Source organism: Grammomys surdaster, unplaced genomic scaffold, assembly GCF_004785775.1.
Source record: "Grammomys surdaster isolate TR1022 unplaced genomic scaffold, NIH_TR_1.0 126063, whole genome shotgun sequence".
Classification (NCBI taxonomy): Eukaryota; Metazoa; Chordata; class Mammalia; order Rodentia; family Muridae; genus Grammomys; species Grammomys surdaster.
In genome coordinates this window covers 4,246,037-4,262,789 of record NW_021620873.1, presented here as the reverse complement: position 1 = coordinate 4,262,789, position 16,753 = coordinate 4,246,037, and the positions used below count along the sequence as shown (strand labels likewise).

Genomic DNA, 16,753 nt, shown 5'->3' with positions numbered 1-16,753 from the left:
ACTGCTGTGTTTATATACCATTTTGGCAAATATAGTCTCCAGCACAGGAGGTGAACATGTCAAGAAATTCTACTTTTGCCAGAAACATAAGCTTATTTCAGTTTTCAGCTGATTTAGAGAAATATCTCATGGCTCGGGGAACGTCAAGGAAGAAAGAGAGCAGGAGCTGGAGGGTGGGCAGTGGCTGTGAAACACCCTCTTGTGGGTGACACGGATCTCAGTGCAGCTATGCTCAAGCCTGGACAAGATCAGGGGATCGTCAGTCAGCATTGCATCAAGCAGCACTTACCATATTAGGTTCCAGGGCAAGCTGGAACGGACGTAAGTGGGGGAGAATGTTGCTAGAGATGCCTGGGGACAGGTGGGGTAGATACAATCAAACCTTGTAATGGTTTTTCATATATTGTTAACATCCTGTCCTTGTGTTAGTGGGTAACTTACTGTAACAAAATATTTGATAGAATCAACTTACAAAGACAAAAATTGTTTTAGTGTTGGACATTTTTGTCCATGGTCAGGTGACTCCATTGCTGCTGGGCCTAAGGCGAGCAGCACAGCATAGCATAGCAGCCTCACCTGGAGAGAGAGAGAGAGAGAGAGAGAGAGAGAGAGAGAGAGAGAGAGAGTGTGTCCCATCACGGACATCACCCGATGACCTGAAAGCCCACTCTAAGACCCTCCTCTTAAAGCTTCAACCATCTCTTAGTCATAACAAGCTTGTCAGTGGGGGGGGGGGGCCGGCCCCCCGGCCCGGGAAGCATTCAGATCCAAACAAGCAGTTGGGTTTCTCTCAAGCTGAACACTTTAAAGCGTGTACTCAAATCCCCGACATCCAGAAATAACAACAGTAGGAGAGAGGAGAACTGAGATCTTCATCTGCGAGCACAGAGATTGGATGTCACTGAGACTCTTAATCTCCGGCTGGTGGCCTGGCCCAGAACAAAGGGGCCCATGCCTTGTTGACTCCACCTCTGGTTGACTCATCTGGGATGCTCTAAGGTTTTTCTCCTATCTTTTGCTCTGAGACATTAAAGTCTCTCAAGAGAGAGCATGGCTGTTGTTTTGCAAACCAGCTTTGGCAGAAAGAAGGGCTTGAATCTTTTGACTGTATCTGCAGTAGCCTGGTGGGTTGGCCTTCCAGGAAGTATATCCAGAGAAAGACAGTCCTCTGTCTAGGCGCAGCAGCACTTCTCTAACATAGCACTGTAGTTAGTTAACTTGCAGCCAACTGCCCTTGTATTTCAAACACAGGCACCTGTGGTTCTGACCAACCCCAAGTCAGTGACTTACAAGGTAAAAAGAAATATTTTAAGAATCATCATCATCCTTGTCGTTCTCAGGAAGATAACATATATGTGACAGCACATCTCAGCCCCTTTGTCAAGACACATCATTCATATGCCATTTGATTTTGGTGTGTGTCTTATAGCAGCTATAGTATATCTATAGGTATATTATGGTATGTATATATTATACACACATACATATACTATTATACAGCAATAGTGAATCCGATCTGGAAGAAACCTCATAACCTTATGTATTTAGCTTCCGCTGTGTTTCATAACTACCTGTTCAAGAGCAGCCTTTAGATTCTGATCAGGTTTCAGTCTGGATGAAGAAATATCAGTGGTCCAGGAGATTTAAATGACCTTTTCTTCATCTCATCCTGGATACATCAGTCCTGTGAAGGTGTTGCTGAGGCATGAGGTGATTGCGTCTGAAGAGGTCTTTGTTCTTGCTTCAGGTGGATCATCCATGCCATGGAGTATGAACTACAGATCCGTGGCGGGGATAAACCAGCCATGGACTTGTACCAGCTCTCTCCCAGTGAAGTTAAGCAGCTGCTGCTGGACATTCTCCAGCCTCAGCAGAGTGGAAGGTAAGCAGACCCTTTCATCACCTGCAGGACACTCAGACACACAAACATCTGTTGTTTTAAAGTGACATGGACAAGATTTTAGTACAATATATTAAGAGAGTTCAGAAGTCGGACGTGGCAGCTTACACCGACATCCCAGCATACAATCCCAGCACTGCTGAGGCTGAGTCAAAAAAGTTCTGGAGCTACATAGTGAGTACTGGGCCAGAGGGAGCTTCAGCAGAACACCGAGGCTGCCTTTCCAGGTGTAGACAGCAATGTCAAGACAAGTTGAAATATCCAGATTAATGTGTCTGTGTTGATTGGGTTTTATACTTTCTCCAGGTATAGTTTATAACACTTTCCCATTTTTATTATCCTGTGCAATATATAACATTTCATACAATTTTGACTAAATTTCCTTTATGGAACTTTATAGCGTGTGACATTTCCTCCCAACACTTTGACAGAAGAAATCAGGTTTGATAACATGATGTAGACGTGCTGCCTGATTCTGTCGATGTAGACTAAGTGTTAGCTAAACCCTTCCATATACTTAGGAGAGATAACAACAAAAGAGTGTTTGTGGATTGTCTTGAATTTATGTTGTCGTTGTTGTTTTTTAATTCCAGGATGAGCAGTCAATAGTGTAATTATTTAGGCAAGTACTTATTTAGTGTATTTGGGTCTAATTTCCCTAAGATAACGAAGTTACATATGTAGAAGATTCCAACTGGAATCTTCTAGAGAAGTTGTCTATAAAAGTGTATCCATGTGTATGTATGTGTGTATGCATGTATGTGTTTAACACATACACACATATATTACACAAGAGCCTACTGTATTTGTGTCTAGCATCCCCAAGATGATGAAGTTTTATATATATGCATATATATATTTACATATATATGTATAAAACTTGATTATAAATATGTGCCTTACAAATATCCTTGTTATAGAACAGTTGACATTATCAAATGTCAGTTGTAAATGTAGCAGCATCCCAGTGACATCCCAAGTGATGTCTTCTGGAGCCAGACAAGTTAATACTGAGATTCTTGTGGAAAAACTAACATGAGGGAACTGACAAAGAAAAGGAAAACTTTCCCCCAATGGTTTTAAAGCGTGCTGCATGGCTTCTATGACTAGAACAGAGTGGTGCATTAAGATCTGGGACTTGTTTTGTCCCAGGCTGACCTTGAACTCAGAGATCTGTTTGCCTCAGTCTCCTGGGATTAAAGATGTGTACTACCTTGCCTGAGCCTAAATTTTTCATGGCCACTATGCCTCAAGATCTCCATGCCAAGATCCAGGTTAGAAACTTGTGTCTTCCAGCCTCAAGATCTGAATCACAGGTGTGCCCTGCAATTCTGGATTGTAGTTCATTCCAGATGTAGTCAAGCTGACCACCAGGAACAGCCACTACAGGCATGTCGAGACACTTCTCACCTCTCTGGTGGCCTAAGTTAGAATGGGTTTGAGCATTTGCCAAGGCCGTGGGGAGAAGGGACTCCATATATAACTGAGGGGTACAGCCCCTCCTGGTGGGATTTGACATCTCAGAACTCTTTCCTTTTGGCCAGGTCCTTGTAGTAATCTACCTTGAAAATATGTTTCCAACAACATGGAAATGTGTGTGCATAAGACCACTGTCTAAATTGTTGCTTGTAATTGGACATTTGTGTTATTTCTATAACCTAAGTGTGATATGCCCATACAACAGAGTGCTGCGTGCCTTTGAAGAAAGGGATTCTTTCTAAGCTATATCATCAAATGAAACAGTAAAGTGCAAAACAGTGTCTATTATATACAATTCTTATTTTTTAAATGTATGTTTTCACTTGTGTAGAAGAAATTCAGGAGTGATAAATCAGAAACTAATATGATGTCTGCTGTTCAGAGAAGATAAAAGCAGGTGGAAAATGGTGAAGGAAATGCAGCATAACAGAGTTGGGCACAGAGCAAGCCTTCCCTAGCTGGCCTCTACATGAAACGCCTTCTCCTAAGTAGTGGGTGTCACATGCACCCAACTCATAAATAGTGAGAGTGTTGAATACACGCACTATTAAGTAATGTATTAAAGCCAGTCTATTTGTGGAGGAGCCCAGAGTGGCGTGGAAACCAACAGCTGAGCCCAGCCCACACAAATGAGCACTACTATACTGGGGAGGCTAGGAAAGGCAAGTCCCTGTCAAATGCATGTCCTTTACAGACACCTACCATGCATAAATGCTGCCTCTAGCGAAAGCATGTTTCTCACCAGTGTATATTCATTAGCAATCTGAACTTCGTGTCTCCAGTAAGACTGAATAAATGTATTGTGACTGAAAAGCAGATTTCTCACTGTTAAGGGCCATTATTATAAAGGGAAAAGAAGGCAGCTGATTGAAAAGGCTAAACCAATATGAAGTCCTGGTGTTACACTGATAGATACAGAAATGAACACCAATCTGTGCTTGTGCCTGTGCCTCGGTGTGTTTCCTGCTTCTGTCTGTTGAGATGTCCTGGGAGCAGTAGAAACTGCTGCAGTAACGAGCAGACCCAAAGCAGCCGCATTCTAAACACTGACATGAAAGATTCAGCTTTTCTGGGAGAAATGGTTGATTTCAGAGGAAGGCATGGAAAAAAGAAAAAGAAAAAAATGCAAGGTATGCCAGGAGCATCTTTACCAGAAAGGAAAAAAAAAGTCTCAAAATATGACAGAGGTGTGGACACCGGGGAAACTTGAACAGGCCCCTGGGACTCCAACTGAGATGAGATGTTGTTTTGTTTTTGATTTTTCCAAGTGTGTGCCTGCTCATTCGTGTAGAAGAAATACACAAATAACAGTAATAGATTATAAAGAAAGTCCATGGTGATAGAGGTCAGTGACTGGGAGAGAAGGGGCTTGGAATGGTGGGAGCAGAAACTGACCACTGAGCAAGTCCAGCAGAGGCCGCAGCCGAGAAGCACTGTTAGAAGCAGTGTGGAGGGAAAGCTGGCACAGTGTCTGGGTGTTTCTAGTCAATGTAGTTACTAATAGCAAAGGAAAAACCGGTAATTGTGCTGTAGTGGACAAACCTTTCAGACTCCCGCCACCCAAATGGTGAAGACTAGCATCAGTAGTAATATGATTTTAATTTTATGTACATTGAAACTGACAACATATGATTTCTGAATTTTCTTGGCATTATTTTTAACAAGAAACCACCATAAAACTGAAACTGAGAAAAATCCTATGAGACAGCAGATATTACTAAGATATTAAAACTTAAATAATAATGCTAAGAAGAAGAAGAAGGAGGAGGAGGAGGAGGAGGAGGAGGAGGAGGAGGAGGAGGAAGAGCAGGAGCGCGGGGGGGAGGGAGGGAGGGAGGGAGGGAGGGAGGGGGAGAAATACATACTACAGATTTTCAGAGCCTCCAGGACATGGAAACTAAATGACACATACCATCCTGAATTGGAGCCTAGCAGGTAAATTCATGTTCTTTGGATGTGTTGGCGTCAGTGGTAAAGCTGTGGTTATATAGGATGGTAAGAGTGGTAGAGGACCTGAGTGAAGAGGGCATAAGAAATCTGCATTACTCTGTGATTTCTCTAAGTGTAAAGTTTTCAAAATAAAGTGACAAAGTTTTAAGTACACCTGGAAAAATGACTCAGTGGTGAAGAGCTGCTTGCTCTTACAGAGGACCTGACATCAATTCCCAGTGCCCGTGTGGTAGCTCACAACCACCTGTAAATCCAGTTTCAGTTTCAATGCCCTCTTCTGGCTTCCATAAGTCCCAGGCATGCACATAATACACAGACATACATACAGGCAAGACACCCATAAGATTAATAATGATAGTCTAAAATAATTTCCCAGCTTCATTGTATTTTCATATTCTTTTTCTGTTCTATGCAAATACTCCCTTTATAATACTAGCCATAACCTCATAGGGGTTATGTATCTGTGTTGCTGTCACATTTAAGGGATATGGATAAAAATCAAATGCAGAGGGAATTCATTTACCAAAGAAAAACATCAGCAAGATACCAATACATCCTTGGCCTTGTTGCCTTTTAGCAAAACACTGAAGGCGGTAGTGTGAGTTTGGGTCTGTTACCAGAACTTTAGCATCCAGAAAAGATTCTTCTTTATTACTAAATGTATCAGAGTGCACTGGTTCTCCACCACAAAAGCAAGTGTCTTTAACTGTTTACTCTATCCTGCATAGCATGTTCCTACTTAGAATAATGTCAGTTGGTCCTGACACACTCCGTGTGTAATGATTGTGCTTTTCAGTCTGTCTTTTTAAATACCAAGTGTAAACAGACACACAGACAGAGACAGACAGACAAACATACACATAGTTTTCAGCTTTTGCAAAATTATATTGTGTCACTGTGTGATCTTTAAAAAATAAAGCCAATTCTGTACCTTTGGCAATTGTGGATGGTACATTAGGGTAATATCTAATGTAGAAATTAGGTTTATTATTATGGTTCTGGCCATAACTCAAGTATGATTCAATATCTGGTTGACAGTGAAAGTTTTATGTCTAGTTTTTTGGATGGAGACTTCAACCTTATTTAAATAACCAGCTTTTGTTAGATTTAAAATAAGGTCATTTCAATATATGTGCGTGTGTGCGCATGTATGTATATATATAATAATACTCTTCTGAACGTTAGCTTGTTCATTTCTTACCAAAGATTATTGGGCCCACTCTTGGGAGGAGCTATAGACATGATCAAGCTGTATGATTTCTATGGCTTTCTGATGATTACATTTTATTAATGTGAGAACAATATAAAATAACTGTGAGATTGGTTGTGCCCATTTCTCATGCGAGAAAGTCATCTGATGCTGTAGTAAACAACTCATAACTTTGTAGAGAACGCCGTTCTGCCTGCTGACATCAGTCTGCCTGCTGCTCACCCCTCCTCTAAACATGCAAACACCCCCCCCCCCAGACATCTCCCTCTTGCTCACTCTGTCGGCACATTTAACCCTGCTCTTGCCAATAGCAAGCTTGATCCTCAGTCCTGAGACTTTTCCTTTGGTCTACAGATGTTGGTTGAATAGGCGTCAGATTGATGGGTCATTGAATAGAACACCCCCAGGATTCTACGACCGAGTGTGGCAGATCCTGGAGCGCACACCTGATGGTATCGTCGTAGCTGGGAAGCATTTGCCACAGGTAAAGTGCACTTATGTTGGGAGAAAGGACCAACAGGCGGAAAGAGATTCTTTTTCCTTCTGCGCTACCGGCTACTTTTCTTCCTCCCTGTGTTCTAAGAACGTTCGTTCAAGGCAGGGTAAAATGCCAGAAAATGAGTTGCCATTTGTTTTAGAATTGTTTTTTATCCAGTCCATGTTTTTTATTTCCAAGTTTCAGTGTGCATGTAGACAGAAAAAGCTTTACCAAATGTATAATTGCTGAGAAGTTGTATCTGTGTCCTTGTATTAGAGAATTTTTGATGCTTCCAGAACCTTCTCCTGATACCACATGCTGAAACCTCTTATTGAACAAGCTGTCCTTTCTCTGTTCACTTATTTGCAAATTTAGGGCTTCTTTCATATACTAATTTGCCTTCTATTGCTGTGATAAACACCATAACCAAAAGGATGGTGCTTCATGATGATTTATGGTCCATCATGAAGCAAAGTCAGGGCAGGTGCTCAAGGCAGGAACCTGGAGGCAGGAACTGAAACAGAAACACAGTTCTAGTATTCAACTCGGTCTGCTTACACAAAAGCAGAAGTAGGATACTATATCTGCTTCTAGTATTGAAACTTTACATCAATTTTGAGGTAGCTCTTTATATGAAAAACAAATCGTCTCAGATGTACCCTTATGTATTTTGCTTATGTCAGCAGAAGAGCATCTGTAGAGCAGCTCACAGAAATTGATGGTGTCTTTTTCCTCAGAAGGAGGTGTCTAAGGATCTGCTGCAAGCTCTTCATTGAAACCCTCTCAACCATTCGAAGTTAGAATTGTCATAGGTCTATTTCCTACTCAAAAACTGACTCAGAAGTTTAATAAAACAATATTCTTCTTAGTACTCAAAAGCAGTAACTTTAGTGGCCCGTATGGGTGCTCTAGCCTTCTTCAGATGCCTTATGGCTACTGCTCCAGCCAACCTATCTCCTGAAAGCCATGACATCATCTCTTCTGTTGGCCCCTGTGTTTCTCCTAGGCCTCATCCCTGTCAGCATGGGCAGTGCACTATAGACACCTGTCAACTTGTCTCAGTTCACCCTGCCAACTACCTACCAGACTCCATTTGATTCTCTGATAGCCTCAGCGGCGTTTATTAGCCTCTCCTTGATTTGAGGTAGATAGGTAAGTAGGTAGGTAGAGATAGATAGATAGATAGATAGATAGATAGATAGATAGATAGATAATAGGTAGTTTTATACATTATTTATATATATATACATATATATGCATATACATACACACACATTATTTATTGTTTCATTTTATGAACTCCTGAAGTGCCATTTAGTTCTGACAACAATTCTATGAAAATCTTTATTTTTTCATTAATTTTTAAAGGTAGGATACAAAGTTATGAGTTTCATTATTACATTTTCATGTATATGTGTCAGTATATTTTGTTCTCATTCATTCTCCTCCCCCACTACCCTCTTCCATGCCCTCTGCTCCCTCTGGCTAATACCTTCCTTCCCCCAGTAGTCCCCTCTTCTACTCTTATGTCACATGTAATCTATTACATTCTCCCTTTCCCCGCTTGCTTAGGATTTCTTTGTCCCCTCTCATGATCTACTTTCATTATGTGTGAGAGTATGCGTGCACACACATACACACGTGATGTCTAAGCCAGCCTTGCATCTCTTCATGTATACATTTCTTGTTTGTTCTGTTTTCCTGCGCATGTCATGGTTTCATTTGTTGTGTCTTTCCTCGTTTTGTTTTTTTTAGGTTACTATACCAAGTAATGGCTTCAGGCATGTGGTGTTGTAGTCTGTCCTTAGTTCCTCTCCTCACCTGTGCTCTCTCCTATGCTCAGCCCCTCGCACTGGTTCCCCTCCTTCCATCTTCTGCTTTTTAGTATATAGATTACGTTACCCTCTCTGCTTCCCTGTCTCTTAAATCTTTCTCCCCTCTCCTGATCCCTTTTTGTTTCTGTTTTATTCTACTTTTAATTATTCAGAATTTGTTTTTCTGAGTCTTGCTTAACAAAATTGTTTGTAGTTGTAACAATTTTGCTGTAAGTATTATGACAGTTTTTAATATACTTTTGTTGTATCTTTATCTAGTTTTGCTACAAGAGTAACACTAGTTTCCTAGAATGAATTTGAAAGTAGAAAAATGTATTTTATGAAACCATCTGAGAAGAACTGGCATTAAATCTTCTTTAAGAATTTGGGAGAATTTGGCCATGATTCTGTCTGTTCCTATGCTCGGCTTCAATGTCATTGGCTGTTATAGACGTCAGTTCTATATACTGCTCTTTTACTCTCCATTTCAGTAATGTCCTCCTTCTTCTGTATTGTTTATTGGTATATATTGCTTTGAGTATTAGAATGTTCTTTTTTCTAAGGCCTTGTGATACATTTTTAGTTTATTTAAAATCTCTTAGTCATTTAACTAGTTGTATTATTCAGGGGTTCTACAGAGTAACAGAGCATACATACATACATACATGCATACATGCAATCTATTTTAAAGGAAGTTCCATAAACTGCTCAGAAAACTATGTATTCTATGTCTGCTGGGTGGAATGTTCTGACATATCTATTAAGTTATTAATCTATGTTATAGTTTAACTCTGTCTTGGTTTTATGTCCTTCTGTGATGAAATACCCTGATAAAAGCAACTTAAGAGAGAAGGGTTTACTGTAGCCCATCGCAGGGAAGTCTGGGGGACAGGAACTTGAAGCAGATAATCATATTATATCCATAGCAGTGAATTAATGTATGCATGCTAGTGTTCAGTTCTCTTTTCCTATTTCATATACATTCCAGGACCCCTAGTCCAGGGAATGATGTTGTCCACAGTGGACAAGTCTTTCCATTAGTGAAGATAATCCCCATTATGCTACAGGCTGACTTAATCTAGAAAGTCATTCATTGAGACTTCTAAATGATTCTGGATTATGTCAAGTTGACAGTTAAAACTAGTCATCACAAAATCTAAAGTGTCGTGCACAACCTGTCTGAAGATGAGCATTAGGTGTTGAAGTTTTTCACTATTATAACTTTGTTACCTTTACTTCTGTTAGTATTTATTTGTGGAGTTGGGAGTCCCAACATTTGATGCATGCACATTTGCAACTATGGTCTTATAGTGGATTTTTCTCTTTATTTCCATTGCTATAATGGCCTTATTGACATCCTCTAATTTTGATTTGAGCCTAGTTTATCATCTGTAATGATAGTTACATCAGCTCATTCTCAGCTGATTGACTTCCATTCATTGACTCTTAGTTTGTGGGTGTCTTTACTAGCGAGGTGTATTACTTGGGGATAACAAATAATTATGTCCAATTTTTAAATCTGATCATCCAACTTGTGTCTTCTTATTAGTAAGTTGAGACTATTTACACTGAAGGTTATTATATAGAGATTCCTGAATAATTCCTGCAGTGCTGTTGGTGTATTTTCTAGTTGGTTTACTGTAGGTCAGCTCTTTCCTAGCTCTTGGTTTTTCATCTGTTCCTTCCATCAAATTAATTCTTTACTGGGCTGTCATGATTCTCACTGCCTTTCATAGACTTCACAGAGGCCATGTCTAGCTCTCCATCTGACCTCTACTTCAATAAAGGGACTTTCTTATTGCCATGTTATTCAGGATGAGGAAACCACAACAGTGGGATGATTTCCCCAAGGTTCATGCTCAGCATTAACTGGCACCTGACAGTTGAGCTTCTGAGCCTTTTCTGTTCACCTATCATCCATACTCTTAAGTCCTTCCAGAAGAGTGGAAAAGATGCAAACTCTGTATCTCTTCTCTGTGATTGTCATCAATGCTTAGGAGCTAGGCTGCTCTTCTAATAAGCTGTATTAAGAAGATGTTAATATGAAACAAAAAAGAGTCTTTCTTTCCTCCTGTGTCCACATTAACCCATTGTTAAACATCTAAACACTGGCAATAGGCAGTTGTCTTGGCAACCAGGCTTCAGGTTTCCCAAGTCAGGTATTACATGTAACAATATATTGGGTTATACTGACTGTGGAATACAATAGTTGTACTGAATATAGGATTAAGACACTATTACACACTAAACACCTTTCTGTCACCTTATGTCAAGAAGATAAGAAAGAGCTCCCTCAATACTATGCTAAGTAGCAAATAGGTGTACTTTGTTTTAAGGCTATAGCTAAGCTCACTGTAAATTACTGAAACACAAATAAATGTGTTCTGTTCTCTCTGTATCTCTTAGAATAATTCTTCTGATCTTATCTGCTTTCTAGCACACAAGACTGGCATAAGGAGTCTCCCCTCCTGTCCTTGAGGGCTACTGTCTATTTTATTTATATTTCTTATCACTGTCATCAAATACCTGGCTCAAAACAGCACACGGAAAGAGAGTTTATTGTAGCTCATGGTTCAGAGGAATACAGTCCATCCTGGCATGGGAAAAATGACAGTGGGAACAGTTGGGTTCAAGGTGGTGACTGAGAAGCAGGAAGGGAGGAATGCCGGTGCACAGTAGGCCTTTTCTCTTTTATTCACTGTTAGCTCTAGCTGCCTACATTTAAGGTAGGTCTTCCTTACACTTTTCTAGAAACATCCTCACAGACAAAAGCAAAGGTGTGCCTCACTAAGTGCTCTGTGTGCTTAATCTAACCAAGTTGGCAGTCATAGTTGGCCACCATCATGGTCTCTGTGCCTTGATTTGGATGGGATTGACTCTTCTACAGTGAATAAAAAGCTGTTCGCATGTTTTAACAAAAGACAAAGAGAAAGATTCCTTTAGTTTTGCCTCTTTTTTTTTCTGTTTCCTGCCATTTCTGCATATAATTTTTGCTTATTTGTAGCATTTTTCTGCTGGCTCCTTGGAAAAGATTACCAGAAAAGTGACACAAATGCAATAGCAATAACTTAGATCTTAAAGTCAACAGCAGAGTAACTCCTCGTGTTAATTCTGAATGCAGTGTGTACTCTGTTCATTGTCTTAGTTTTTAGCTGTTACTTTTATATATGGAATGAACTTTTAATATACTCTTTTCCCCTAAAATTATTAATGTAATGACGATAACTACTAAAAGAGAGAGGCTGAATTTATCACAATAGTCAGCTGGCTGGCTTCAGTAGTTTGACATATATAAAACCTAATCACAGAGGTGAGAATGCTCTCTCTGGTTTTATAGAAACTGGAAAGATTATTGATTAGAAAATGAAATTCTTCTATTAAATGAGACACAGAGGGTAACACTCAGCATGTTAATGTGAAGGTTTTTCTTCTTTTTCAGCAACCAACCTTGTCAGATATGACCATGTATGAGATGAATTTTTCTCTCCTTGTTGAAGATATGTTGGGAAACATTGACCAGCCAAAGTATAGACAGATCATTGTAGAGGTTTGTATTTAAAAAAAAATATATAGATCACCAAAGGCTTACTTTCTGTCTAATCACTGAAGAATAGTGTAGGAAAACTGCCCTCTCCTCTTGAGACCAAGAACTCTGCCCATCACCTGTCTGCTCCTACACTAAAGTCCTCAAGAAGACAGACATCCTTGACCTGGGTCAGAGCATACCTACCCTTCAAGTACCTTAAACTCCTTCAGGTGAAAAAACCAAACAGACCAGCCACCCAGCTGCACTCATCCTAGGCAGCCAGGGTGTCATCAGTGCCACAATAGCAGAGGGAGGTTTTAGTTTTAGCTTTACCTAATTACAGAAATGATACACTACTGATGTAGAATGTTGCAGCAGTTCAGAGAAATACAGGGAACAAGAGATCATTGCTGCTGGTTTTTTGAAAGACATCTTTCAAAACGTTAGCCTATGGAGAGAAGACATTGTGTAGAACACTAATGTATATGCATCTGTGTGTGCACGTTCATGCACTTGCCCTTCTGTCCCCGTAACATGTACAGTGGATGCAATGGAGAATTTAGTGTATGGCCAATCCTCCCACTGCCTCTTTCTCTGGCAGATATTCTATTCTTGAAAGTAAGTTATTATGTCTTGTTGACAAAGAAGCTAGATTTGGCCCCTGATCAGCCCCATTATTTCTGGAGCTACAGCTAAACCTGAATGACCTTCAGTCTCATCTCTGATTTTCCAACATGTGGAATAGTATGGTCCAATCACTCAGCAGGTGTGAGGAGTGATGTAGAGATGGGGTCTGGAAAGACAAGAGTTATCAGAAAGATGCTTTCCTTGTGCTGTGCCCTTAGCCTCTCATGCCTAGTGTCCAGTGTTCAGGACAGATAGTGGACTTAGAGCTTCTTCTTGCTGACCACTGGTGGCTTTGGGCACCTTTCATATTCTCCTGTCTAAAGACTGTCCTACCCATGGACCTGCCACATTGTGACCCCAAACTGTACTGTCTTGTTTTCAGGTTTTGCCTTGCAGTATTTAGATAGCATGTACTCAGTAAGATTTCTAAATGTAGAACCATGAATTATGTTTCCTGGTCAGTGTACAAAGTATAAGGTTCTTCAGAAGGCCCCTACCAATTACCACATACATGGCCACAGTCTTTACATGGACATTTGTCATCTAGAATGAGCCTTATAGGCCAGGTATAGTAGCTCAGACCTTTAATCCCAGTACTTGGGAGGCAGAAACAGATGAATTTCTGTGAGTTCCAGGACAACCTGGTCTATGCAGTGAGTTCTAGGACACCCAGGGGTATGTAAAGAAACCCTGTCTCAAAAAAATAAAAAAAAAAGAAACTAATAATAAAATTTTAAAAATGAGCATCGTAAGGACTTGGACAGACGGCTCAGTGTTTAAGAGCACTGGCTGCTCTTCCCTAGGGCCCAAGCTTGGTTCCCAGCATTCACATCCGGTGGCTCATAATTGCCTGTAATTCCAGTTGCAGGGGATCCAGTGCCATCTTCTTTTCTGGCCTCTGTGGGCACTGAACTCACATAACCCCACACACATACATATACACATAATCAAAATAATATCTTAAAGTGAACATTGCTTCTGGGATAAATTATGGTACAGCCAAATAACAGGTCGATGAAGGCAAACACCTGACCAACTGAGCTTCCTCTGTATCCCCAAATGTCACTTTTCTATGTTACCAGTTTTATTTCAGTGACTAAAAGGATCTCTCTATGGCTATAGGGATACTGTGATGAACATGCATTTTTCCAAACAGAACGTGTGCTGCCAATTTTCAAAATTAGGATTCTATTCATAGATACACTGCCCACGACATCCATTGATGAAACCCTGGCCAGACTATGTTGCTGTTGTGGCTCATGTCAGTGGCTTTTGATATCCATCTCTTCTAGTTACTAATGGTCGTATCCATTGTGCTGGAAAGAAACCCTGAGCTAGAGTTTCAAGACAAAGTGGATCTGGACAGATTGGTCAAAGAAGCGTTTCATGAGTTTCAAAAAGATGAGAGTCGGCTAAAAGAAATCGAAAAACAAGTAAGTCAAGAGGCCAGTGTCCTGCAGAATGTTCTCATTGTCTCTGCTGTTGAAATAGTCTCTACTCTTCCCACTTTCCAAACAGGTGTACAAAGCACAAAATAGAATGCTTCAGAGGCAGTCAGACAGACTTACGTGAAGAGTTAATAGTACTTTTTAGCTAATTACTGGTCGATTGAGCTAAGAAGGTCTGGTAAAAAAAAAATGAAATCTAAGATGAGATAATTTTTTTATATGGTTGACAATTAAAATGTGTTTTGCCAGGGAGGCCACTGATTCCAGAAGGCTGTAAAGTAAATTAAGAGGAAGATGGGAGAACAGGCATCACCAGGGTTGTGTGTTGTCTAATGTAGTCCCTTCTGGGCTCTCTGCTTAATATTGTATGCTCATCTGTGAAAGGGTCCCCTACGTAAATAAAAATTACTAGCAAAGAGAAGGCTGCTAAAAATGTCTGCTTTTGTTTTATATGCTGAGAAGATGCCTCGAGAAAATGAAAGCGAAGTGCAGGAAGCTCATAATTTCCACTAGGAAACCTTTCTGCAAATTTATTTCCCCCCTGGACAGCTGCTGATTTCACCTGTCAGTTCAAAAGACTTGTTTACTCTCTTCCCTTGTAGGATGATATGACTGCCTTTTACAACACGCCCCCACTGGGAAAAAGAGGGACCTGCAGCTACTTGACGAAGGTTGTGATGCACTCACTGCTGGAGGGAGAAGTCAAGCCCAGCAATGAGGACTCCTGCCTGGTTAGCTAGTGCCAGTGAAGAGAACATAGGTGATAGGTTTCCAGCTGTGTCTTTTGTGTAGACGTTAACCAGACAGCCATTAGTGCGTGAACAGATGTGTGGTGGGCGCTGGATTCTGTTTGTCATGATTGAACCTTTGCATGCCCATGGCGTTTGAACAGTAGACAGTGATTGAAGTCAAGCAGAACATGTTTCTATGGTTTGTACCAGCAACTCTGATCTTCACTGGACCATAGCAATAGTTTATGAACTGAAAATTCACAACTGCATGTTTTGTGATCAAATATTCCATCAAAATTCTGAGTCTTCACTTCTTTAGACTTTATTTTCATCTTCCTGCTATGACAACAAGCCTGGCAAGGGGTGATGGTTTTCCAGAGATCACAAGGTATTGGAGGATGGTGACCATCCTGGCTTCTGATGTACCACAAAACTAAGATGTGCAACACACATCAAAAAAAACAAAATTAACCCCTGGTATTTAACTTCAGAACATGAATTATTAATAATACTATGTTGTACAGAACTCTTAGATGATTTTTACATTGTGAACATGACTGTAGTTTTGTATTGAGCTGCATATAAGGGTTGGACTAAAATATATCAAGCATTTTCTGAGCACCTGTTAAATATAGGATTACAGAAGTGACAGTCAGCAGAGCTGGGAATCGTGATACAATACAGCCTTAAAAATTAGACAAAGGAAAGAAGCAGATTACTTGTCTTGATGCGTGAAGAGAAGTTATGAAAAGATGGCCTCGTTGAAGCCATCTATAAAACTTAAGCCTGAAAAAACAGCCATGAAGCCTGTGCAGAAAGAGTAAGTTCTGGTGGTTGATGGACAGGGAAGAGAAATTAAAGAACGAAAGGGAGGAAAAGCCCTTGAAATATTTAAAACTTGTTAAAATTCAGAAGAAAGTAAACACTTGTATCCTTAAGAATTAAATTTTTTGATTAGCTGAGCAAAGTTGCAAGAAAAATGCTGTCTTAGTTAAAATTGACATCATTTGCCTTGTGAGTCTGTTTTCTGAATGAGCAGTTAGCTTCCTGTTACATATGCAAAGTTTTGGCACTTTCTTCTGCTGCTTGAAAGCATTTGAAATCAGCAACTGTGTGTCAGCTTTTTAAATTGCAAAATGCAAAATTTATTGTTCTGCAAGATATTTTGGGATGATCAATAAATCTTGATGTTCCTCCATCAGAAGCAGTGTCTGCTTTCCAATTAGAAAAACAAAATAATTCTAAGAATCAGAGTACAGAACCCATGAAATTTAGAAGTCCCATTTGATCTACAGAGCCCACATGTTTTAACAGCTGCACTAGAGACTGACTGGAAATATTAGCACATGTACTGAGGCAAGACAAGCCTTAAACCTGATCTAAAGCCTCCTCTGTCATACTGGCAGGTTCTCTGTGCTAAGTTTATAGTACAATCAACGTCTGTTGGAAACTCCTGACTGAATATCAAATTCAACTGCTTTTCCAGAGCACTGTAAGAAGCATGATGTTTTCCAGACTTCCTTTCGTTTTATTTAAGACTTAAAATATCATATTTCAGCCTTTAAAAATGAAAATGTGAGATCATCTTGC

The 16,753-nt window shown here is 40.1% G+C and overlaps 1 protein-coding gene across 5 annotated transcripts in view; it reads left to right on the top strand.

Annotated features, from left to right (window-relative positions):
• Positions 1-16,367, top strand: part of Phkb (phosphorylase kinase regulatory subunit beta) — a 172,927-nt gene extending 156,560 nt beyond the window's left edge. For all 5 annotated transcript variants that reach the window (XM_028755473.1, XM_028755471.1, XM_028755474.1 and 2 more), the window contains 5 exons: positions 1,748-1,882; positions 6,894-7,023; positions 12,271-12,378; positions 14,277-14,417; positions 15,035-16,367. In XM_028755473.1, coding sequence (XP_028611306.1) covers positions 1,748-1,882; positions 6,894-7,023; positions 12,271-12,378; positions 14,277-14,417; positions 15,035-15,172 — 652 coding nt within the window. In that variant the 3' untranslated portion in view covers positions 15,173-16,367. The remainder of the gene's footprint in view (positions 1-1,747; positions 1,883-6,893; positions 7,024-12,270; positions 12,379-14,276; positions 14,418-15,034) is intronic.
• The last annotated feature ends 386 nt before the right edge of the window (positions 16,368-16,753 follow it).